The sequence below is a fragment of the Cordyceps javanica genome, chromosome 1 (genome assembly GCF_051103115.1).
Source record: "Cordyceps javanica chromosome 1, complete sequence".
In the NCBI taxonomy this organism is placed as follows: domain Eukaryota; kingdom Fungi; phylum Ascomycota; class Sordariomycetes; order Hypocreales; family Cordycipitaceae; genus Cordyceps; species Cordyceps javanica.
This window is the reverse complement of record NC_139295.1, coordinates 6,663,978-6,686,103: the sequence shown is the minus strand read 5'-3', so window position 1 is coordinate 6,686,103 and position 22,126 is coordinate 6,663,978. Positions and strand designations below refer to the sequence as shown.

General features: G+C 54.6%; 8 protein-coding genes across 8 annotated transcripts; 3 read left to right on the top strand and 5 right to left on the bottom strand.

The window, feature by feature from the left end:
• Positions 1–263: 263 nt before the first annotated feature.
• Positions 264–2,581, top strand: V2A60_002031 (uncharacterized protein; the record flags this gene model as incomplete). The annotated part of the gene is made up of 2 exons (XM_083253383.1): positions 264–320; positions 371–2,581. The coding sequence occupies 2 exons, from the start codon at positions 264–266 to the stop codon at positions 2,579–2,581; spliced, it is 2,268 nt and encodes a 755-aa protein (XP_083109509.1).
• Positions 2,582–3,413: 832 nt separating this feature from the next.
• On the bottom strand, positions 3,414–5,780 carry V2A60_002030 (acyl--CoA ligase; the record flags this gene model as incomplete). Its single annotated transcript, XM_083253382.1, has 6 exons — positions 3,414–3,752; positions 3,889–4,223; positions 4,364–4,784; positions 4,909–5,274; positions 5,367–5,602; positions 5,741–5,780. The coding sequence occupies 6 exons, from the start codon at positions 5,778–5,780 to the stop codon at positions 3,414–3,416; spliced, it is 1,737 nt and encodes a 578-aa protein (XP_083109508.1).
• Positions 5,781–7,084: 1,304 nt separating this feature from the next.
• On the bottom strand, positions 7,085–8,843 carry V2A60_002029 (aspartic peptidase domain-containing protein; the record flags this gene model as incomplete). The annotated part of the gene is made up of 2 exons (XM_083253381.1): positions 7,085–8,457; positions 8,609–8,843. 2 exons carry the CDS (start codon positions 8,841–8,843, stop codon positions 7,085–7,087), a joined length of 1,608 nt encoding a protein of 535 aa, XP_083109507.1.
• Positions 8,844–11,920: 3,077 nt separating this feature from the next.
• V2A60_002028 (uncharacterized protein) lies at positions 11,921–13,429 on the bottom strand (the record flags this gene model as incomplete). The annotated part of the gene is made up of 1 exon (XM_083253380.1): positions 11,921–13,429. The coding sequence occupies one exon, from the start codon at positions 13,427–13,429 to the stop codon at positions 11,921–11,923; it is 1,509 nt and encodes a 502-aa protein (XP_083109506.1).
• Positions 13,430–15,003: 1,574 nt separating this feature from the next.
• Positions 15,004–16,183, top strand: V2A60_002027 (FAD-dependent oxidoreductase; the record flags this gene model as incomplete). The annotated part of the gene is made up of 2 exons (XM_083253379.1): positions 15,004–15,044; positions 15,109–16,183. The coding sequence occupies 2 exons, from the start codon at positions 15,004–15,006 to the stop codon at positions 16,181–16,183; spliced, it is 1,116 nt and encodes a 371-aa protein (XP_083109505.1).
• Positions 16,184–16,682: 499 nt separating this feature from the next.
• Positions 16,683–18,141, bottom strand: V2A60_002026 (alpha/beta hydrolase; the record flags this gene model as incomplete). The annotated part of the gene is made up of 3 exons (XM_083253378.1): positions 16,683–17,761; positions 17,859–17,931; positions 18,139–18,141. The coding sequence occupies 3 exons, from the start codon at positions 18,139–18,141 to the stop codon at positions 16,683–16,685; spliced, it is 1,155 nt and encodes a 384-aa protein (XP_083109504.1).
• A 1,242-nt stretch (positions 18,142–19,383) lies between these two features.
• Positions 19,384–20,692, top strand: V2A60_002025 (uncharacterized protein; the record flags this gene model as incomplete). Its single annotated transcript, XM_083253377.1, has 3 exons — positions 19,384–20,175; positions 20,241–20,471; positions 20,579–20,692. 3 exons carry the CDS (start codon positions 19,384–19,386, stop codon positions 20,690–20,692), a joined length of 1,137 nt encoding a protein of 378 aa, XP_083109503.1.
• Positions 20,693–20,955: 263 nt separating this feature from the next.
• On the bottom strand, positions 20,956–21,810 carry V2A60_002024 (uncharacterized protein; the record flags this gene model as incomplete). The annotated part of the gene is made up of 2 exons (XM_083253376.1): positions 20,956–21,467; positions 21,525–21,810. The coding sequence occupies 2 exons, from the start codon at positions 21,808–21,810 to the stop codon at positions 20,956–20,958; spliced, it is 798 nt and encodes a 265-aa protein (XP_083109502.1).
• Between the last annotated feature and the right edge of the window lie 316 nt (positions 21,811–22,126).

Genomic DNA, 22,126 nt, shown 5'->3' with positions numbered 1-22,126 from the left:
GGTATATAGATGTAGCCGTTCGCCGCTTCTTGTCGCACAGTCTTTCCTGTATGCTCCTTGGTCCTATTCACTTCTTTCTTACCTGTCTATTTCCTATTGCTTCTTCATCGTTATCAAACGTCAAAGCCATTCGTTTTCTTTGACATCACCATCGCTTGTATACACACCCATATATCAACCACACTCGCTCGCCTTACCATTACCATTCTTATTCTTGTATTTTCTACTGTTCTCACCCCGGACCAAGTCGTGTTAGATACGCGATGAAGGTCACTTACGCCTTGGCCGTTGCGGCCGCCATCGACCCGGCATCTGCTACAGTTCGTACTAGATGCCTATCCGTGAACGACGCCTACTAACACTGTACTAGATTGGAATCTTCGGTTCTGTCTTTGAATCTTGGATCGGCTCCAAGCCTTTCACTTGCCCCGGCAAGGTCCCCGTCATCTGCAAGCCCGACCAGATTCCCGGCTTCGATTGGGGGACTGTTCCTGTTGGAAACATCGGCAACTATGGCGGCTGCAACTTCAAGGGCTGGACCTGCAAGAAGAGGTTTGGTCGCCGCGATATGCTTGCCGGTCGTCAGGATGATGGAAGCAAGGTCATCGAGGCCAGTGTTGGCCCTGACGCGCAGAACGACAACCCCGTCATCTCGGCTGGTGACGACATTGGCAACTTTGATATCGACAGCTTCTCCGTTGAGTCTGAGTTTGACGCCCGCTTCGAGTTCCACTACACAATGCCCGACGGCTCTACCTGCAGACAGTCGTCCCCGATATCCAGCCAGGGTACCACTATCGTGAACACACAGTGCGGTGGTGCCAAGTCCGTCAAGATTGTTCTCCCTGAGAACCAGGGCAGCAATGGCAACCAGAAGCGAACCTTTGGGCTTCTGAAGAAGATTTGCAAGATCAAGTGCCACAAGATCAAGTTTTGGTGCAAGCCTCCTCCTCCTAAAACCACCACCAAGGTTACTACTCCTCCGGCTCAGACCACCACCAAGGTGACTACTCCTCCTGGCCAGACCACTCCTCCTGGCGAGACCACTCCTCCCGGCCAGACCACTCCTCCCGGCCAGACCACTCCTCCCGGCCAGACCACTCCCCCCGGCGAGACCACCACCAAGGTTAGCACTCCTCCTGGCGAGACCACTCCTCCCGGCCAGAGCACTCCTCCCGGTGAGACTACCACCAAGGTTAGCACTCCTCCCGGTGAGACTACCACCAAGGTTAGCACTCCTCCTGGCGAGACCACTCCTCCCGGCCAGAGCACTCCTCCCGGTGAGACTACCACCAAGGTTAGCACTCCTCCCGGTGAGACTACCACCAAGGTTAGCACCCCTCCTGGTGAGACCACTCCTCCCGGCCAGAGCACTCCTCCTGGCGAGACAACTCCTCCCGGACAGAGCACCCCTCCCGGACAGAGCACCCCTCCCGGCCAGACTACTCCTCCCGGCCAGAGCACTCCTCCTGGTGAAACCACTCCTCCCGGACAGAGCACTCCTCCCAGTCAGACCACTCCTCCCGGCGAGACTACTACCAAGGTTAGCACTCCTCCTGGAGAGACCACTCCTCCTGGCCAGAGCACTCCTCCCGGACAGAGCACTCCTCCCGGTGAGAGCACTCCTCCCGGACAGAGCACTCCCCCCGCGCAGACCACTCCTCCCGCCACTCCTCCCGCGCAGACCACTCCTCCTGCCGTCACAACCACCTACATCACCACCAGCTACGACTCCATCTCCACTGTCTTCACCACTACCACCAAGACCATCACCAGCTGCGGTCCTGAGATCACCTCTTGCCCCATCAAGACTCCTGGCCAGGTTCATACCACCACCGTCGTCGTCTCCGTCAGCACCACCATTTGCCCTGTCACCGAGACTCGCCCTGTCACCATCACCATGACTCAGCCCGGTCAGACTCAGCCTACCGGAACCCCCGACAAGCCGAAGGAGACCGAGACCAAGACGCCCGGCCCCGTTCCTTCTCTTCCCTGCCCTGAGGCTGTCCCCCGCTGCTTGACGTCGTGGCTCGACTTAGTCAAGGAGTGCAAGGACAATGCTGATGCCGCGTGCTACTGCAAGAACAGCGAGTTCACCAAGAAGGTCTACGGCTGCTTGTTCTCGTATGGTGGTAGTGATAAGGTTGTTGGCGACTCCATCAGCTTCTTCCAGGGTATTTGCGCTCCATACGCCGACAAAAACCCCAACATTGTCATTGGCGCCGAGCCCATCAACGAGATCATCACATACACCGTCGTCCCTCCCCAGCCCACGGCTGGTTCGATGACCACCATCGTCATTGATACCACAATCACCGAGGTTTGTGTCACCAGCGGCACTACCTACACTGGTAGCAGCACCACCCGCGTCATCAGCACCCAGGTGCCTGTTCCCCAGGTCTCTTTCACCCCTCCCGCCGGTGAGAAGGAGCCTGCGCCTACGAACCAGCCGGGCGGCCCCGTCGGCACCGGTGTCCCTACCGTGCCCACTGGCGTCCCCCCCGTTCAAGTCGGCGGTGTTGGCAAGGTACAGGCCAGCATCCTCGGTGCTATCGCCATGGCCCTTGTTGCGGCTCTGTAAAGCAGCAGAACTTGCATGTTGGTACTGTATGTAACTTGTTGAATTTTTGTCGGTACCGAAAAGAAGAATGTGGACAAGTATCCGAATGTTATGCGAGGAAGAAAAAAAAAAGAAAAAAAGACCAAGAGAGGACCTTGTGCTTGGACGCTTCTTTGACTACGAGGAAGCAGGACAACGAATGGACTGTTGACATTACTATTATAATTCTTACGATCCTTGACTCTACACGAAATGTTTATCCCTATCTGGGGGAGCGTCCTCCTCTAGGGAGCAGACAGTTTAATTAATACCCACTGGGCTGGCTTTACTACTGAACCGTTTCTGTGTGATTGTTTTGCTGAGCATATGCCAATATAGACAGACTGCGCCCGGGTAATCGTACTCTTGACTAGCCCGATGACTTTGCGGTATGGGGTGCTGCGCCAGTGTCTAGACTGTTGATTCTCGCCAATTCGACGTGTCTTTCAATACGCCAAGAAAAATACAGAAATGGAAGGGGAAAAAAAGAAGAAAGAGGAGAAGAGAAGAGAAGAAGAGAACAAGAAAGCAAAGAAAGAGAGAAGAGAGAGAGAATAAAGAGGGAAGAGAAAGGAAAATGGAAAAAATAGCATTTCTGTTGTTACTAAATACGAACCATGAAAGTAAAGACTTGCATCTAATCTCTACCTCGGAGTGTTGTGAATGTATATATACATCAATTGCTTGCAATCTCCCCACCTCTCTCGTATTCCTCTTTAGCCACGAATCCACGCGCAAGTGTGCCCCGCTACCAGCCTGTTCTCCTATCTGGTTTGTGCGGTTTTTTCTTTCTTTTTTCTTTTTTTTTTCTGATTTACAACTTGGCACCCTGGGCCTTGCGGGCCGCCTTCTCCTTGTCCTTGAGGATGCGGCGGAGGATCTTGCCGCTGGGGCTCTTGGGGACGGCGTCGATGAACTCGACGCCGCCCTTGAGCCACTTGTACTTTGTCTTGTGCTTCTCGACGTGCTCCTCGACGGCGCGACGAATCTCGGCGTCCGACTTGCCCGACGACGTGGCGGACGGGCTCTTGACGACAAAGGCCTTGGGGACTTCGCCGGCGCGGTCGTCGGGGACGGGAATGACGGTGCAGTCGTGGACGTAGTCGTGGGTGAGGAGGTGTGCCTCGAGCTCAGCGGGGGCGACTTGGAAGCCCTGGTATAAATCTCGTCAGTGACAACTGTTGTTTCTCTTCTTTCTTTTCGTTTCATTTCTTTCTGATTCTTTGGTTTCTGATTTCCTCTTCTTCTCTCACAGTGCAGGATATGAAAATACAAGGGCGGATGCGTACCTTGACCTTGATGAGCTCCTTGATTCGGTCAGTGATGAAAACGTGCTCGTAGCCCTTGGAGGACTTGCGAACAACAGCCTCGTCACCGGTACGGATCCAGCGACCATCGGCGTGGTGCACAAAGGTCTCGGCGTTGGCCTTTTCGTTGTGCAGGTAGCCGAGGACGACGGAGGGCGATTGGAGCAGCAGCTCACCGCGCTGGTCGTAGCCGGTGACGACTTTGCCCTCGGCGTCAATGAGCTTGGCCTTGTAGCCAGGGAGCAGGCAGCCCGAGGAGCCGGGGACGAGGTCGATTTCCGTGCTGGCGGTGGCGACGGGGGAAGTTTCCGTCATGCCTGCGTGGTAATTCAAGTTAGCCTGAGTAACTGGATGCATTTGGTCTTGGTCTTTTGTTTTGTGTTTTGTGTTTTTTTTTTGTTGATTTCCTCTTCGAAAGCAAGACACTGGAACAGGCAAGAAAGAAGATGAAACGTACCGTAGCCCTGACCAATCTTCCACTTGGGAAACATTTTGTTAGCAGCCTCCTGGGTCTCGATGCCGAGTGGTGCGGCACCGGAGAAGACGCAGCGAACACTGTCGAGGTTGTACTGGGAGGCGATTTGCTTGTTGGTGATGAGCTGGATCAGCATCGGGGGCACGACGGGGAGAAAGTTGAGCTTGTAGTCCTGGATGGTGCGAAGGAAGAGGGCAAGGTCAAACTTGGGAAGGATGACAAGCTGGTCGCCGCGGTACTGAGAGACGTGGGCGACGACAGTGAGGCCGTAGATGTGGCTGAGAGGCAAGATGCCGAGGACGTTTTCGGTGATGATATTGTCCTGCTTGCGGCCGACGCTCTGGTGCTGCGTCATCTGGATAATGTTGGCGATGATGTTGTAGTGGGAAATCATGACAGCTTTCTATTGCAGCGCGACTCATTAGCGTCCTTGTCACAATTCCATCTCTTCTTTGTAAGATGTCGTTTTCCACACGCAGTCTTGGAAGGAGGGGAAGCGGCAGAAAGAAAGCAATTCAGTCACGTACGGGGAGGCCAGAAGTGCCAGAGGAGTAGCAGAGGAATGCCGTCTGGCGCGCGCCCTGGCCCTTGATCCAGGACAGGGCGGCGGGGGCGGGCAGGGACTTGCCCTGGGCGATGAGGTCGTCGACGGAGGGAAAGTCGGGGTGGGGCTTGCCGCCGGGGACGGGTAGGAGGAAGACGGCGGTGCGGGGGATGCCGGCGGCGTCAGCGGCCTTGAGAGCTGTCTCGAGAAGCGGCAGGCATGTGAAGAGGGCCTTGGCACCCGAGGAGACGAGCTGGTGCTCGAGCTCCGGGGCCGAATACTGGGCGTTGGCCGGGGTGACGATGCCGGAGAGACGGTGTACAGCATGAGAGACGGGGATGTAGTCAATCTAGGTTCAAGTGGGTTCAATGTTAGCAACAGCGGCGCGCCTCCGAGGGAGAATGTCTTGGGGACCATTCGTCTTGGGGGTTCGACCCGTACCGTATTCACAGAGTAAACTGCGACGACCCTGTCCCACTCGGTGCCTTCGTTGGGGCTGAAGCCGAGGCGCTTGGCAATGGCGCGGGCGAGGAGGTCGACGCGCTCGGGGACCTGCTTGGAGGTGAAGGTGGTGCCGGTGACGCCGCAGGTGTAGGGGTTGCGGGCCTTGGAGGCGGCATGACAGCCGTAGCGGTCATTGTACATGAACTCGCAGAGGGGGATGCTGTCGGGGATCTCTGCGGGTGGGAGTGATGGTTAGTGAGGTTTGTTTGCGCGCATGCGCAGAGAAGTTGCTCGGCCTGGCCTGGCTCGTGTGTCATGGGCAGGTTTTTGGCGCGGATTCAATGCGGCATGTTTACAAAACAGGAACGTACCTTGGAGGGCCGGGACCCAGGGAGCCGGTTGGAAGACCATGACGATGAGGAGAGGGGGGCAAAGGGCGAGGGTTGGAGAGAGAGGTAGACAGATGCAGAGAGCTGATTGCTGGGGTCGGACAGCGAGGATGGGGAGGACGGGGAGTGTAGAGATGGATGGGAAGAGAAGGTGCACAGGCAATCGACAATCGAGAATCAAAAACAAACACCGAGGAGAAGAGGTAGCTGGAATTCAAGAGAGTTTCAAGGCCGAAAGTTGAAAGAAAAAAAAGAGAGAGAGGGAGGGAGAGAAAAGATGAAATGTTGCGACGGGCGGCGCTGTAGGCGTCTGTCTGTCCCGTCTCGGCAAGGCCTCCCCCACGTTGAAGGGTTGGTTTTGCGGGTGTTTGCCTGTTGACTAACCAGTTGGCGTGTTGGAGATTCCGGAGTTATGTGGAGCTTTTTTGGGGTGAGGCAAGTTGACTCTGGGGCTTTTGGACTTTTGGCCGGAGTTTGCTGGACTTGTTGGACTGGTTGGACTCTTTTTGCTGGGGTCGGCCAGTTGAATTCATTGTCGTGATTCCGCACAGCCGAGGAACAGGTTAAGCTTTTAGTGGGTCACTCCCCGGGCGGGCGTGCGTCGTGCAGCAATCGGCAAATCATGCATGCGCTATCTGTATCCGTACTGAGTATTGCTCTTTGTTCCGTGGACCAGCAAAAAGAAAAAAGAAATTAAAAATAAAAAAAGTCCGCGGAGTGGGCTAGACTTGAGCTAAGCAATCGGATGAATTCGGTTCTACTGTTTTTTTCTTCTTCTTCTTTTGTCTTCTTTTTCTTTGTTGCTTCCTTACTTACTCCCTCTCTACACGGTACACCCTGCCGAGGCGAAAATGATGTCACGGCCCTACGTTGCCCCGACGGACATTGTCCTCTTGGTCCCTCCCAGCCAAGTCACAAACGAACAACAAACCTTATCATGGCCATCACACATCCAGCACGCGCATACGGATTACATTGACCCGTAATAACACGCCAACTCGCAATACTAGGCTGACGTCCCTGACCAATCCGGGACAACAAGTTTACTTATTCGTCCTGCTCCACACATTCACTGCCTAAGTACCACTTGTACCTTGAGGGTTCTCGTCCACCCGCATGCTACAACCAACAACATGAACAAATTGATGCAACAAATTCACCATTATAATGTCTAATCGCTACTTGGAAAATGCACAACGCCTACCAAAAATGCAGAAATGCAGAAACGCAGAAATGCAGAAATGCAGAAATGCAGACATGCAGACATGCAGACATGCAGACATGCAAACATACAAAAGACAGAAGAGAGGAGAAATGTCTCACTGCCTAGAGAAAGATAATCATCATGCTGCCCATGCTCACCGAACACAGCACCGCCAGCAGTGATCCGACCACGCCATTCCGCCCACTGCCGTTGCCTTTTTTGGCGTCGTCGTTGTTGCTGCTCTTTTCGCTCTCGTTGCTTGGCGTCGGCGTTAGCTCCGTAGTCGCCTCCGGCCCCAAGACACTACCGGTCGTCGACACGGTCTGCGTCGGCTCGCTAGTCAACGACGACGACGACGACGACGACGAGGAAGACGCCGGCGTGTCCAACTCGGGGTTCACCGACCCGCGGCAGTTGCTCTTGACCGACGGCACCGCGTTCTCGCCCTTGCCAATCCTGACAATGTCCGGGTCGCCGCAGTCGGCCGCCTGCGCAATGTGCACCGCCTTGTTGTCCCAGTCAAAGACAAAGTACCCGGCGCGCAGCACCGTGTCGCCGAGGATCTGCTGCCCGGCCGTCACCGCGATGCCCACGTAGCACGTGTCCGGGTCGCCGACGTTGATGATGAAGTCCTTGAACGGCACCCTGACCATGGTCACCCTGCCGTCGTCACCATCGCCGCCGAACCCAAAGTCCACCGACCCGGTCCGGTTCCTGCTCGCGCACGGGATCTGGTAGTACCCGGTGTTGCCGTCCGGCTTCACGTCCAGCGCCGTCAGTATCGGCCTGGCCACATTGGCCTTGAGCCGCGAAATCGTCGTGCCCGAGTCGAGCATGACGTTGCCGTCGTCGAAGTCGTCGCCTTGCACCGCGTACGTCGTCGACGCGCGGGACGGCGGCAGCGTCATGCCCACCGTCCGGAGCGACACGGCCAGCCGGGCCTCGCCCTCCAATCCGTTGATGATGGGCACCCTGTCGAGCGTCCCGATGAACCGGCTCCGGTCGAGCCCGCCGTAGATGAGAGCGCCGCTCTTGGCGTCCGAGTGGCGCAGGTCCAGGGAAAACACCCGGCTGGCGATGACGCGCTGCCTGGCCATGCTGTTCAGCACCAGGCTGTACGGCTCCCCGCTGCGGAACCCCTCATGCAGGTCGGGAGCCAGCCCCAGGATGCCCTGCGACTGGCGCTCGCTGGCCGTCACCACGCCAAACGTCTGGTTCTTGATAGACAGCCTGCCGAATGCGATCTTGTCAGTGAAATATGTGATGTTGACAGACGTCAGTGTCGAGGTGTCCGTCGGGTCGCCGAACCGAATCTCTTCGCTTCCAAATGGCCCCGTCGGCGGCGTCCGTGACTTGCCAGGTTCGTATCGCCCAAACGAAGCGCATTGCTGCGCGTCTTGTGCTCGTGCTGTGCTGCAGTCTGGATTCACCCACAATTCGCTCGAGCCCGTGTCGATGAGCACCGTGATGTTTTGCGGAGGTGTACCAATACCGACTGCGTCACGATAAAAAGAAAAAACTATTGTCAGCCTTGATTCTTCTCTCTTTTTTTACAGTTCCCCGCATTTCGCCATGATTGTGCAAAGTGCATGCATGGCAAGCTTTCAAACAGTCGCAACGTCCATTTCACATAAACCTCAACGTACTCTGCGCAGCGTAGAAAAACTCTCGATTCTCCAGCGTTGTCTCAATGGGTCTCTTGGCTCGCTTCTCGGTGGTGAGCCGCGTCCGCGGTATCGTGCCGACTGGTATGGCGAGATAGCCAGGGTTGTTGTCGCTGCCGTTGCCGTCGCCGTCGACTGCCGCTGCGACATGCTGGCCTCGACTTATTCGACCTGCCCAGACGAGCCCGGCGGCTAGGCTGACGCTGGACAAGCGCATGGCGACGCGTTCGACGTAGTTGTCGTTTTTTTTTTTTTTTCCTTTTTTCTTCTCTTTTATGTGTGCTTCGTACTCTGCATTTGCGAGCTACCCACGTCGTTTTCCAATTCCTCCCCGTCTCCCAAGTCAGTCGTCGAAGCGAAGTGCCGTGGCGAGCCCAGCCCTGTTGTCGTTACAGTCAGGCTCCTCCTCACTCACGCTTTTTTTGCGTTGTGTCGCACTTAGGTAGTTATCAAGATCGATAGACAGCGCCGCTCAGTCGATTGGAAGCAAACATGTGTACATCGTGTATTATGCAACGGAAGGGCAGGTGAAGAAAAAAACAAGTTGAAAATTAAAAATAACCGTCTCAGGGGTCCCCCCAACTCCCCTTTGAGCTGCAGCCTACTTAGAGACGACGAAAGCTTCCTCACAATGACAGACAGCCTGGTGGCGGCCAGCCTAAGCCTCACTCCTCCCCTCTCTCCTCCGCCCGCTCTTGAGAAGGGGGGGGGGGGGGGGGGTGTTCCCTTTGGCGCTGGTCAGGCGGTGTCAGCATCAGGATGGGTGGCATCAATGCATGGATGGCCTCTTGGCCAGAGATGCGTAGCGTCGCAGTTTGCGACCCCCCTGCCCCCAAACCGATTATGCAACAGGTTTCTCGGCGACCACACAATATACAACTAAGCAAGGTTTTTTGTCATGACACGGAACGAAGGCGCGCACGCGCGCGCGGGATGGCATCGGCCCTTTATAATTAGCAACCTAGTTACCTCATGTACGCAACTCAAGTCTACCAGTATATGCAAAGGGAAACTACTGATGGCGGATGGGACTGAACTCTTCTAGGTGACTAGTCAAGGCGCAGCCCGCGGCAGCATGTCTGGTGGCATCTTGTGCGTGTCTCTGCCATTCTCGGGATGAATGACATTCTCGCGCTCGTGTGCCAACTTGAAACTCGTGCATTGTCGTTGTCTGCAAACTCAATAACTAGCAAGGCTGTGGTTCCGAACTGGTGAGGTCGATTTTACACGGTTCGGTGAAGAGGGTGGTCGTTTGGCCCTTTGGGCTGGCCAGGATGTGCTTTGGGAGGTGCCCAGTCCTCCTCTACGAGTCCGCATCGCCAGCTATTCGGGGGGCTTTTTTTTTTCCCCTTCCATCTTGTTTTCTCCTGTTGACTGCTCCGGGGATACAACGGCCCCAAATACGTACATACCGATAGTTTGTACTATATACGGTTTAGGGGGGTGTTTCAAGCGGGTATCAAAATAACGTGGCCGATTGTCTGACAGGCCTGTATCCGTACTGGTATATTCCAGCTGCGAAACAAAAGTGTCTGAATACCTGCTTGTAAGAGGTCCGGTATAATTTTTCCAACATATTTTTGTGCAAGGAAATTGAAAATGAAAAATGAAAATCAAAGTTCAAAATTCAAAATTCAAAAACAATAAAATCGCATCGTTATATAACCAAGACCTCGCCGAGGCGGCACACTCGAGCCGTCAACCCCCGAGACCACGGGGCCCTCGTACAAGTATTTCTATAGTTAGTCGAAACAGTGAAAGCAGAGTGGCCCGATTCCCTTCCCCGCCATTTGAGACTGAGAGCAGCAGGGTGATGAGATTGAGTTTGCATCAGGCCGAGATGATGGCCCTCTCGGTATTATCAGTAGTTGGCTGCTTCCCATGCCGTGCGTCTTGTACCCTGGGTGCTGCGTTATATAGTTATAGGCGCGCTGTGGCTGGCCGCGTCGTGATCAAGGATACGGGATATAGACAAGGCCGATGACCTATCAGTTTATTATCTAGACTATTATAATTTGCTTCAATTGCGCCAGACTATTATCATTTGGTTCAATTGTGCACCAGCTTATCAACCCCAAAAAGCCAACGTGTTTGACTGTTTCCCCTCCCTCCCCTTCTCGCCGCGGGGGGGACCACGACCTCCACAATACATCATCAGTCATTGCGAACCTACCTGACTCTCTCTCTCTCTCCTCTGGCGACATCGCTCATCTTCCTTTTCCTATTATCCAATCAGAGCACTCGCTTCATCGGCAAAAATCTTCCCCAAATCCAAATCCAAATCCAAATCCAGGCGACCGCCATAAGTACTACCCCCTCCCTTATTCGCTCAGCCCGAACCATGCCACCAAGCTTTGCGCCCTGTCCCGACCAGCAAAGCCCGCTCCAGCAGTTGTCGACCTATTCTATGCATCTGTCATCTTCATTTGCGTGCGTGTGCTGCGTGTATACTTACAAATGATTCGACACACACCCAATTGCAGCGTTCCGAGACCTCTTTACGTTTTGGGGGGGCTCTTCGCCAAGCGACCTCCCGCCCCCGCCCTCCTCAACGGCAATCCACTCTGGTTCAAGTGCAATGGTCGGCAACTCTTTGCTCCGGTTGCAGGTTCTCTCGTCCGTCTTTGGCATCATGCGAGAACATTGTGAGTGAGTGCTCTCACGCCGCCCGTCCAATGATTAAAAACTCGTCCGCTGGAGAGGAGGGCTCGTTGCGATCAAGCGAGCCTGGGCGCGCCTGGGTTTCAGAGACCGCCAAACTGTAAACGGGATCGTGGGGCTACAGGCACACCGCAATCTGAAGCAGGAAGAAAAACTCGATTGATTTCAGGTCACAAATATTGATTCTATTTATAGACGCCGTTGGGTACCTGTACATCTTCCGAGACGAAACTGCGGGCGCGCACAACACCGCCACACCCACGAATGGCCAGTGGCTCGGGAAATTCTGCATCACGGCCATTTGATTTACTCGCCGAGGGTCGAAGCACAATTCATTCACCTTGCTCAAGTATTGGTGCTCGATGACTTCATTTCTATAATCCAAGTCCAAGCTCGACTTCCTCAGAGTAGTAACTGGTAGGTCACGGCGAGTCAGACAATCCAAGACACTTGCTCGCTAGCGCCAGGGTCCAAGGTTCATGTCATGTCATGCATCACCCTTGCTGATAATTGACTCGAACTGAATCTTTGCTGCTTTGGCTTAATCCATGACATGCTCCTTATCCTGGAGCCGGGTCGACCAATTTCAATTCGCATGCCCTGGCGAAAGCGTTTATTCATCTAAAGTACTGATCACCCTCGGAATTCGTTCGGGACCTTGCGAGCATCAATTCTCCTGAGCAGCGATTCGATCGGCGCAACATTGTTGATTAGCCACCCGATGGGCGTATAAGACCACAACTTATTAGCCATCACGGCAACAGTTTGGACGGGAGGCATATCCAGCGCAGGCTCCCGCATCATTGCCTCATTCACTGCACCAACTGGTGTGTACGACCACGCCTTGACGATGGCATTTACGTCCTTCTGGGCAACCCGCAACTTCTCCTCGGGAGTCTCTGCCGCGCGAATCTCCTTTGCGATGGCGAGCAAATTCCGTACCACGTCCTGGTAGAAGCTCGTAGGCACCTTGTACCGAATCGGAGAGAAGAGGTCGACGCCAATGTTGAGCAGCGACTGCTTTGCCTGTTCCTCGCTCTCGAAATCGCCCCAGCGCTCATCCACGGTCTGTGAGAGTGCGCGTTTGAAGCCCATCTGGAGTTCAACCGCGGTTAGTTCCCCTTTCCGGATGGACTCAACCAACGGGTCCAGGGACTCGGGATCCAGCTCGCCGAGCCACTGTAGGAACCGATTCTCCCGAATCTTGATCCCCGTGCGAGCGCCGTTTGCCTCGCCACCTCTGTATTTGTCTTTTCCTTCTTCCTCAAGCGCACCCGGCTTCTTCTTTTCCACCTTCTCCTCTCCAGTGCTAGGTTGTCTCCCAGGCTCTTCATCACCGATAGACTTGGCAGGGTCACAGACCGCCCGTTTCTGAACAGTGCATCTTGGCAATGACTTGAAAGCATAATGTGCGTTCTCAATCTTTTTGGGCCAGAGAGAGGGGTTTGCCCGGTCAAACTCGTAGGCATGGGAGATGCTCGAGCCGGCGACACTGGCCGGAACGGCAAACTCCTGATTGCTGCGGACCGCGGCGTCCCTGGGAAACAGACCGGGAACCCAGTATCCGTCGGGAACGCTCGCGGAATTGATGGCGTACACATAGCCCTTTGCGTTCTTGTCCGCAGGGCGGCCAAATGCGTACCGCTCTGAGGCTGCCCTGTCAGTTGTAAAGAACACGAATGCCGAGCTGCCCTGGGAGCTCAGGTGACGGAGCAAGTCTTTGTCGGAGTCCTGTGGCGCAAAGCCGAACCGGAACACCTGCGAAGGGTGCGCGGAGTCGCCCCTGAACAAGACACCATACTTTCCGTTCTTGGCCGCTACTGCTGCAGGAACAGTAGGCCGCTCTACAGATGCTTGACGACGGTGGCGGCGGTCGCCAGGAGAAATGTCCGTGTCGTTCTCGCCTAGTAGCACCTCGCTGTCTAGGATGATTTCGAAGACGGGCTCGCCGATGAGCTGTTCGTCGATGCCGAGATCAGCAGCAGCACCGTTAGTGTCGGCCGTGTCAGTAACACCAACGGGATCAGTGATGTCGGCAGCACTAGCAACGTCATCACTGATCGCTGAAAGGTCTGGAATGCTGTCCTGCGGCCGGGCAAACGCGGACACTGCTAGAAACGGGAGCAACAGATGGTTTCTCATGACTGTCGAAATGCAACAGCAGCAGCAGGAGCCGTTTTTTTGTTTGGGCCGAATGATGTAAAGGTTGAATGCAAAATGAATTGGAATCTGAGATCCAAGTGCATGATTTGATGAATGTCAATGATGAATCGTTGAAAGTATATTCAGTATTTATAGCCTTCGGTGTCGGTTGGGTGATAAATTCGGACAGTGGACTCGGTTACATGTATAGCCAATTGTAATCTTATTCGGCTCTGCAGAGCTTTCATTCTTCTTTTTTTCTAGATGCTCATATTCCTGCGCCTGCCTACTACAGACGCAGTCTTGAATCAATGGTCTGATGGAGAGTGAAAACTTTGCACAATGAACCCGGTTCATATAGGCCTGATTTCAACTATGCATGACCCCATCAAAATCAATTTTTTTGGTAGATGACCCTACTACTCTTTCGACCATGGAAGCACCTTTCTCAAGACGGCACTTCTAACGGCTCTCTTCTACTTCTATAGATACTCGATAAGATAAATATCGAGGACTTCAAATAATATAAGCATAAATCTTGACTCGTGATGCTTGTATAGTGTTCCGTTACATGGCCACAGGATGAAAAAGTTTCGAACGTGGTAATATAGACGAGGATTGGGTTATAGTTCTGGTAGTCATGGTCATAAAATAGACGCATCCCACCATCTCTGCTTCTATACATGTACCATCAATAAGAGACTCGGCCTACCAGCGCGGAAATCTCTCAAGATCAGGGTACACGGCAACCAAACCGCTTTATTGGCACCGCCCGCCTCTCGGCAGCCGGCTTCTCGGCACTTGCTTCTCTGCGGCACGGCCTGCTTCTCGGCATCGGATGCCTCCCGGGGCTATCCACTTACGCCACTCAGTGCAGCAATACTGTCTACTTACTTGGCAATACCTGCTTCTCAGCACCATTCGCCTCTCGGCACTATTGTCAGTTGCCGTTCTGGTGCGGTGTACTACGTACAATGTGGGAAGGCCGATCAAAGTACCAAAACTTTGCTCAGGATCAAAATTCTGAAGCCAACGGCGGATTTGGTAAAAGCCTCTTGAATTCTAATCGATTCAAGTGCCTTGAAACCTGTTGTGCGGGAAGAACTGCCTGCAAAATGGAAGCGCCCAATAACCCATTAGTGGCAGCAGCCTGATTTCTCCAATAGAAATCGGAAAGGGTATTTAGTTACTAGTAGTGGATGAATTGTCGCGCGCGGCATCTGCTTGTGCTGCTGGACCCTCGAGCTTATACTCGCAGAGCATAGAAGCGCAAGTAATCGCCCTTTTCCTGGTATGCAGCGTCTGCCAGGACGATTCGAGAAAGAACAGCATGCACATGTATAAAGATGGGAAAAAAAGAAGTGTGATCCTGGCCGAAACTGCTACAAGAAAATGGGCGTATCTATTTATTATTCAAGTCTTTCCCCACATCATGTGCTCAGAAAGAACGTTGTCGGAGCTTACGAACCCACAATGACTCAAATGCCATTGCCAGCCTTGAGGCGTCCCTTTGATATTCCTTCTCACAAGCCAAGCGCGAATGAATTGTCGCATTTTCTACGTACAAACGCATGATGACAGAAGAGACTTCAAACCGACATATTGTCGTGATTGGGTAAATTTGCATATGCTTCGTCGCTTTTGACGCCGCTCGCTGACACACGGCGGGCGTTTTACAGTGCCGGTGTCATCGGCTTGTCCATCACGCTGCAGCTGGCCCGGCGGGGTTATCTCGTGACAGCGGTGGCCCGGGAGCTCCCAGGCGACTGGGACATTGACTACGCCTCTCCCCGTGCCGGCGCGCACTTCCGCCCCGTCCCCGTCAAGACGGAGCAGGACGCGCTCGAAAACAGCTGGATGCGCGAGAGCTACGAGGAACTGAAGCGCGTCGCGGAAGACCCCGACCAAAAGGACGCAGGCGTAGCCTTCGTCCCGGCCATGGAGTACTTTGACACGACGCCAACGGAGGAGGAGCTCGCCATGTTTGCCGCGTGGCCGCAGTATCGCCTGCTGAAGCCGGAGGAGCTGCCGAGAGGGGGCCTGGCCGGCAGCATCAAGGCCGGTCTGACGTACTCTGCCTGGGTCATCGACTCCCCAGCTTATCTGGGATGGCTGCGGCGTCAGGCAGAGCTGTCCGGTGCCGTCTTTGTGCGTGCAAGGCTTGGCGCCGCGCAAGAAGCAGCATTCTTAGCCCATCAGCATCGATCACACCTGTCCCTACCCCGAGTCGTTGTCAACGCAAGTGGAGTCGGCTTCAATGACGCAAGCTGCTTCCCATCACGGGGCCAGTTCATGCTCATTTCGAACAGCTATCATTCCACCGTGTCTCACCATTCCGCAGACGGCCACTCTACCGTCATCATTCCCCGGCCTCTTGGTGGCGCCGTGATAGGCGGCACCAAGGAACCTCACAATTGGTCACCCAACGACTCCCAGTCGGCGATAGATGAGATTCTTCGGCGAGTGAGCATCATCTGCCCAGATCTCCCACCGGTTCAAGGAAAGGACCCCTCGTCATTCCCTGCCATTGACGTCCAACAGGCTTATATTGGCCGTAGACCTATGCGCAAGGGCGGCTTACGTCTTGAGAAGGAAGATTTTGCGACTCCCAAAACGTCAGAAAATGGTCTTGATAATGAACAGTTGTCAATCTCCGTCGTCCACTGCTACGGTGCTGGTCCCAGTGGCTTCAAAATCGGATGGGCTGCGGCATCTCGCGCCGTGGCTCTTGTCGACCAGTGTTTCACCAACTGATTGATGAGGACCTGCTCCTCGGTTCCTAACCTGATTCCGCGCCATGAGAACATGTTACAGTGAGCTTGTAGAGCAGCTAGGGGGCTGCTGCTGGGGAGGGGGGGGGGGGGGGGGGGTATATCTGTTGGCCCAGTCAACATCTCCAGGTCAGTAAATCTTCGCGCTCACTTTAAAGACTCAAAAATGTTGGCTTGGCGGGATAGAGGCACAATATAGCAGTCAGCGAGATACGAGTTGAAGGCTACCGAGTACCCTGCTTGCATGGCACCTCTTAATAGGACAAAGGAGGTTCGGGGTTATTTTACATGCGTCACACTGCTAAACCACTCCACGCACTTGGGTCGAAGTATCGGTATCAGGCCCTTGGCAAGCAGAGTAGCACTGCATGGTCTCGAAATTGACAATTCAATATTCATATCTACATGAGTCAATAATACGCCTTTTACATACAAAAGCCATCTGCGGTCGTACAGTCTCAAACCCGACAATGGTTGTTCATTTATTCGAGAATTACGCTCTTGAACCAGGTCTTCATCTTTTTGGCGTTGATATCCGGCTTCTTGAAAAGGTGCTCGACAAGTACACCATCGTGAAGCTCCTTCGGGGCCTCGTAAGTAACCAGATTGACCGCAGGCGCATCGCGTTTGACCGTCTCGATGATGGCAAGGCTGTGGTCACGCAGGACTTCCCGGCCGCCGTACGTCACGTAGATTTTCGGCACGACGGTTTCAAAGTCTTGGAACCAGCCAAAGTCGGCCTCGAGGGGACGCGACCAAGGGTCCGCATCGGACCTGATGGTGGCGTGCTTGTGAGGCTCGACCGACTCGGCGCTCAGCTTCTGAATGATGGACGCGCTCACCATGTCGTTGTTGCCAAAGGTGCGGAAGGACTCGGTGTCGTCGCTCAGGCCGAGCCAGGCCGACACGAGGAAGGCGCCGGCCAGGGGCTCCGAGAGCTTGATCTCGGGGACGGTCGGCTGCGGGTGGAGGGCGTGTCCGAGGAACTGCATCGTCAGGTTGCCGCCGGCCGAGTCGCCGCCGACGACGATGTCGCGCGGCCGGAAGCCCTGCGCGCGAATCTCCTCGTACGCGGCGACCGTCTGGCGCAGGGGCACGGGCAGCACGCCGCGCGGCGCGAGCGTGTACTGCAGGAAGGCGACGGCCGTCTCGACGCCGGCCTCGACGCCCGACATGACGTAGGCGTTCCAGGCCCACAGGAAGTGGCCGTCCGAGGCGGGCAGGACGTAGCCGCCGCCGTGCAGGAAGAGGACCACCTTCTTGGCCTTTTTGCGGTCGCCGAGCCACAGGATGGCCGAGTCGTCGACGCCCTTGCCGAGCTCCTGCACGTCGTAGACGACGCGGCTCTTGAAGTTGGGGGCGCTCCACCGCTTGGCGGCGTACTTGATGAACTTGCCGTACTCTTGGCGCGTCGTCGGCTGCAGCTTCTGGATCTCCTTGCCCGTCAGGATGCCAAACGTCGTGCGGACAATGGCCGCCAGGATCGCCGAGCGCGGCCTCATGCCATGCACGACGGCCAGCACGAGCATGCGCAGGATGTTGAGCGCGAGGCTAACGGGGACTAAAGTTTTTTGCATAAGAAAGAAAAAAAAACAGCTATTGTTAGTTTTTCACACAATGGCTAGACTGGGAATTGAGCGGGAGGCTGCGCGACGTACAGATGGTCAGAATTTTGAAGAGCATCGCCAGGCGCTCGCCGACGCTCATATCTGGCTTGCTCGGGAAGCCAGCCTACAATGCATTGTCAGCCTCGGTTGCTTTGCGACCGTCTTCCATGCCTCGAGTGCCCATTGTCACGCGACAACATATCAAGTGTTTTGGTTTTGAAAAAAAAAAAAAAAGAAGCTTCCATCTCAGCTTCTAGTTGACTCAGTTGCGTGCGTTCCTCCATGTCAAGCGTCTTGCTTCCAACAGGCGTCGCGCGCATCATAAGCTTACCATCTTGATCGGATTTCGTTTGGGTTTCTCGTCTCAAAATCGGATTAGGATGGTCACGCAAGCTTAAGCCGAGGTGTCCGTAACGGGGAAGTGAGTAGAGACGCTAATAACAGCGAGCTTCGCAATCCGACGCTGAGTAAGAATGGGAGAAGCAGAGCAAGACGAAGAAGAAGAAGGAACTTTGCCAAATAAAACAAAACGGTGAGGTAAGATAGCAGGTTAGATTCTATATTCAACCCCCGGGAAATTGTTCATCGCCCTGTTTAGTTGGTCGGCGCACGGGAGACGGGTCAATCCTCTCAAAGTAGCCGAGGTACACTCGACACAGTTGACATTGGTTCTCCGCACTACAACTTGGACCTCCGCAGTAACTAACAAGTCTTAGGTCTTCCCGCAAGCCTTGGATGCTGGTGGCAGTGGTGGGGACGTACTGGCCTTGGCCCTTGAGTCGTTCATGTCTACTTAGCGTAGAGAGTACTGTCAACGGACGCCAGCGTGCGTGCTAACCCCAAAGAGAGAGACATTGCTCCATGTGGCTTTTGATGATGGGTCTCTCCCGCTGGGTTAGTCGTGTGGATTGGAAAGTGAGGGACGCGTTAACAGTGGTAACTATCAGTAGTCAGTTGGCCAGTGTCTGAACAGCATATAAGTTGACACGCTTGGTCCAGCCTGCAACGCAGCCATGTGGCGGCCGAGTAGATTTTGGCGTCGATTTAATTTCTCATCGGTGGATCTTGGCATGAAGCATACCTCTTGCGTTGAGAACTGTAGACGCAGGTGAGAAAAGGTGAGAAAAGGTGAGACTAAGCGCCAATTCCTACGGATTCCCAGCCAATTCCGCATCCCCATCGAGTAAGGAGCCATAAGTATACGGCTCTGATGACGTGGGCAGTCGTACAAGAAAGCTCTTGGGCTTATTATTCCTTCTACTACTTTCTGGCTTTGTGTGCGGAGCGGCTTTGGTATGCTCAAGAGCTGCACCCCAAAAAAAAAAACATTGCGATGTCGGCCCAGATTAAAGCCCAAGGCCTGTCTATATTACCCAGCCGCGTGTACAGAGCGACCTGACGTGGGTACTTTTGTCGCAGTAAAGAATCGAACTGTTAAAAGGGTCAGCAGGGTACTTATTCAGCTCGTCCTTGACCATTTTCACTCTCTTCAAGACCCGGAAGAATTTGGCTGTATTGTTCTGCTAGATCCGTGGTTGCTGATCATAAACTCCCAACCACCGCCCACAGCAGCATCATGTTTACCAACCGTGAGGGCTTCAACATTGACGCCGTCGCCGGGACCCTGAGCCGCGTCGTCAACCACCGCACAGCCCTGCCCGTCGCCCTCGGCCTGTCGCTGGAGCCGCTCCTCTCCCGCTGGGCGCCGGCGCTGCTCCAGACGCTCCTGCAAAGCGAGACGGCCGCCCGCCTGCTGCGCTTCGCGGCCGGGCACGCGGGCCTGCGCCGGCCGGCGTGGGCCGTGGCCCTCGCCACGTCGGCGTACGCGCTCAGCAGCTGGCTCACGCACAAGAGCTCCAACAACTGGGTCGAGGACCCGACGTGGGACTTTGACCGCGAGATCGTGCTCGTCACGGGCGGCAGCAGCGGCATCGGCGCCGCGGTCGCGCAGGAGTTTCTGCGCCGGAACCCGCGCACCGCCGTCGTCGTCGTCGACGTCGGCGCGCTCAAGTGGGAGGCGCCCGCCGGCACCCGCGTGCACTTTTACGAGTGCGACCTGACCGACGCAGCCGCCGTCAAGGACATGGCCGACCGCGTCCGCGCCGAGGTCGGCCACCCGACGGTGCTCTTCAACAACGCCGGCGTTGCCCGAGGCTCGCCCATCCTGCTCGCCCCGCCTGAGGATTTCGAACTCGTCATCAAGACGAACCTGCTCGCGCAGTACTATGTGACGCAGCAGTTCCTGGGTGACATGGTGCGCCGCGACCACGGACACATTGTGTATTCAGGATCTCTGAGCTCTGTGATTGCCGGTCCGAGCATTGGCCCCTACTCGTCCACAAAAGCAGGCCTCACCGGCATGCACGACGTCAGTGACTCTTTGCATCTTCGACTTGACACAAGGGTTAGTTGATTTACTGACATTGATGGCAGGCCCTTCAACTCGAACTCAAGTTCATGTACGATGCGCCTCGCGTCCGTCAGACGCTCGGCATTTTTGGCTTCATCCGGACGCCCATGGTCGGCGCCGCGGCAAAGGGCGGCAGCTTTGCTGTCCCATTCCTCGAAGTCGAGACCGTGGCTGACGCCATCGTCGACTCCGTCTACAGCACATACTCGCGCACAATCTACAAGCCTGGCGCGGCCGGCTTCAGTGCTGGCTTGGTAAGTTACTTGGACGGAAAACGAGAAGCGTGCCATCTTATTTTCTGTGCCCAATTCTCTTTCAGTCTCGTTTCTTGAAAGCTTATATAACTGACAAATGGTTTCAGCGAGGTGCTCCTACTTGGATGTTGACAAACTTCCGTTTCGGCTTCGGGGCTGGCTTGGCGAAATTGCGCATGCCAGCATTCGGCGAAAGAATTCGCAAAATCACGCAGAGGTAAAGATTGGAAACATGGGAAAGCGCAAAATCTTCAAAAGCAGATGGAGTTTTTTCCTGCGTGCCATGTCAAAACCTGTTCCTTGTTCGCGTCGCAATACACTTGCAGGCCAAGCACGGGTGGTAGCTTGGGTCATCTTCTTTTAGCAATTAAAGTAATAGCGGGATTGATTTTCATATATTTTTCTCAGAATTTGCGAAACTCTTTTATTCATTGCTTGTCTCAATCTCTGCTTGTCATGCTCTCGGGCGCATAATGCAGGCTGTTTACAATGGCAAGAGCCCATCATACGAAATGACCTGTCCCGCGTCTGCATCTCGCTCACCCTCAACCACGGTCCTCATCAGCCGCCCTCCTTTGCTCGGATGCTCAAGGTTGAGCGCTTTCACCAGCTCTGGTTTGCCGCCCAGGTTAGTGGCCAGCATCCCCGGGCCGACGGCCCAAACCTTGACGCCATCAGCCTGTAACTTGTGGTTCCAGTCCAGCATGAGCATGTTGAGAGCCGTCTTACTGCAGCGGTAACCGATCGTCTCGAAGCCAACGGGCGGCTTGGGCCAGCCAGCTGGCTGTGGCGGCGTGGGGAAGTACTTTTGCGCGGCCAAAGTGATCTGTGACAAGCCGGCCACGAAGAGGAGTCGCGGATCGGCTGACTTCAGCAGCAGAGGCATAAAAGTGTGCGTCACAATCGTGGTGCCAGTCACGTTGACGTCGTAGGCCTGATTGAAGCAGTCGCGGAGGGAAATCTCTCCGGCGCTGTACTTGATGTCAAAAGTAGCACCTATTGTGAAGAAGGGTCAGAATCCTGTTTACAAATTGGGCATGTTTAATGTCTTACCGGCATTGTTAATGAGCGCGTCAATATTCTGATTGGTTGACTTGACTGTTTCAAAGGCAGCGTTGATGGACTCGTCCTTGGTGAGATCCATTTGCACAACCTGGACAGTGTTGGAAGAGGTAGAAACCTCGCTTTTGACCTTTTCCATGGCAGTTATACCATTTTCAAGAGATCGGCTAGTCATAATAATATGGTATGGCTTGGGTGCTTCGTAAAATGATTTGACAATCTCATAGCCAATGCCGCTATTCGCGCCAGTGACAAGGACGACAGTAGGAGAAGACATATTGATGAAGGTTGCTAGTATGATATTTGCGGCAGCTGGTAGTTTTTTCTTAATGAGCTATGAGAATAATTTACAATCTGCTGAAGGACATGGGAACCTTTATATAGGCATCGTCAGGACGAGCTACACAATGTTCTGGCCTCATGCAATTGTGATATTTACACCGGCTGTATCCGCCTTGGGTATAAAACGGGTGCTAATCAGCCCGAATTTGGTGCCGAGCGAATCCGCACGTACCCTGTGCCAATTCCGGAGTTAAGTGGGTGCTCCGGGCCATACAGCGGATGAGATCCGGAGATGCAGCCTCGGAGCCTGG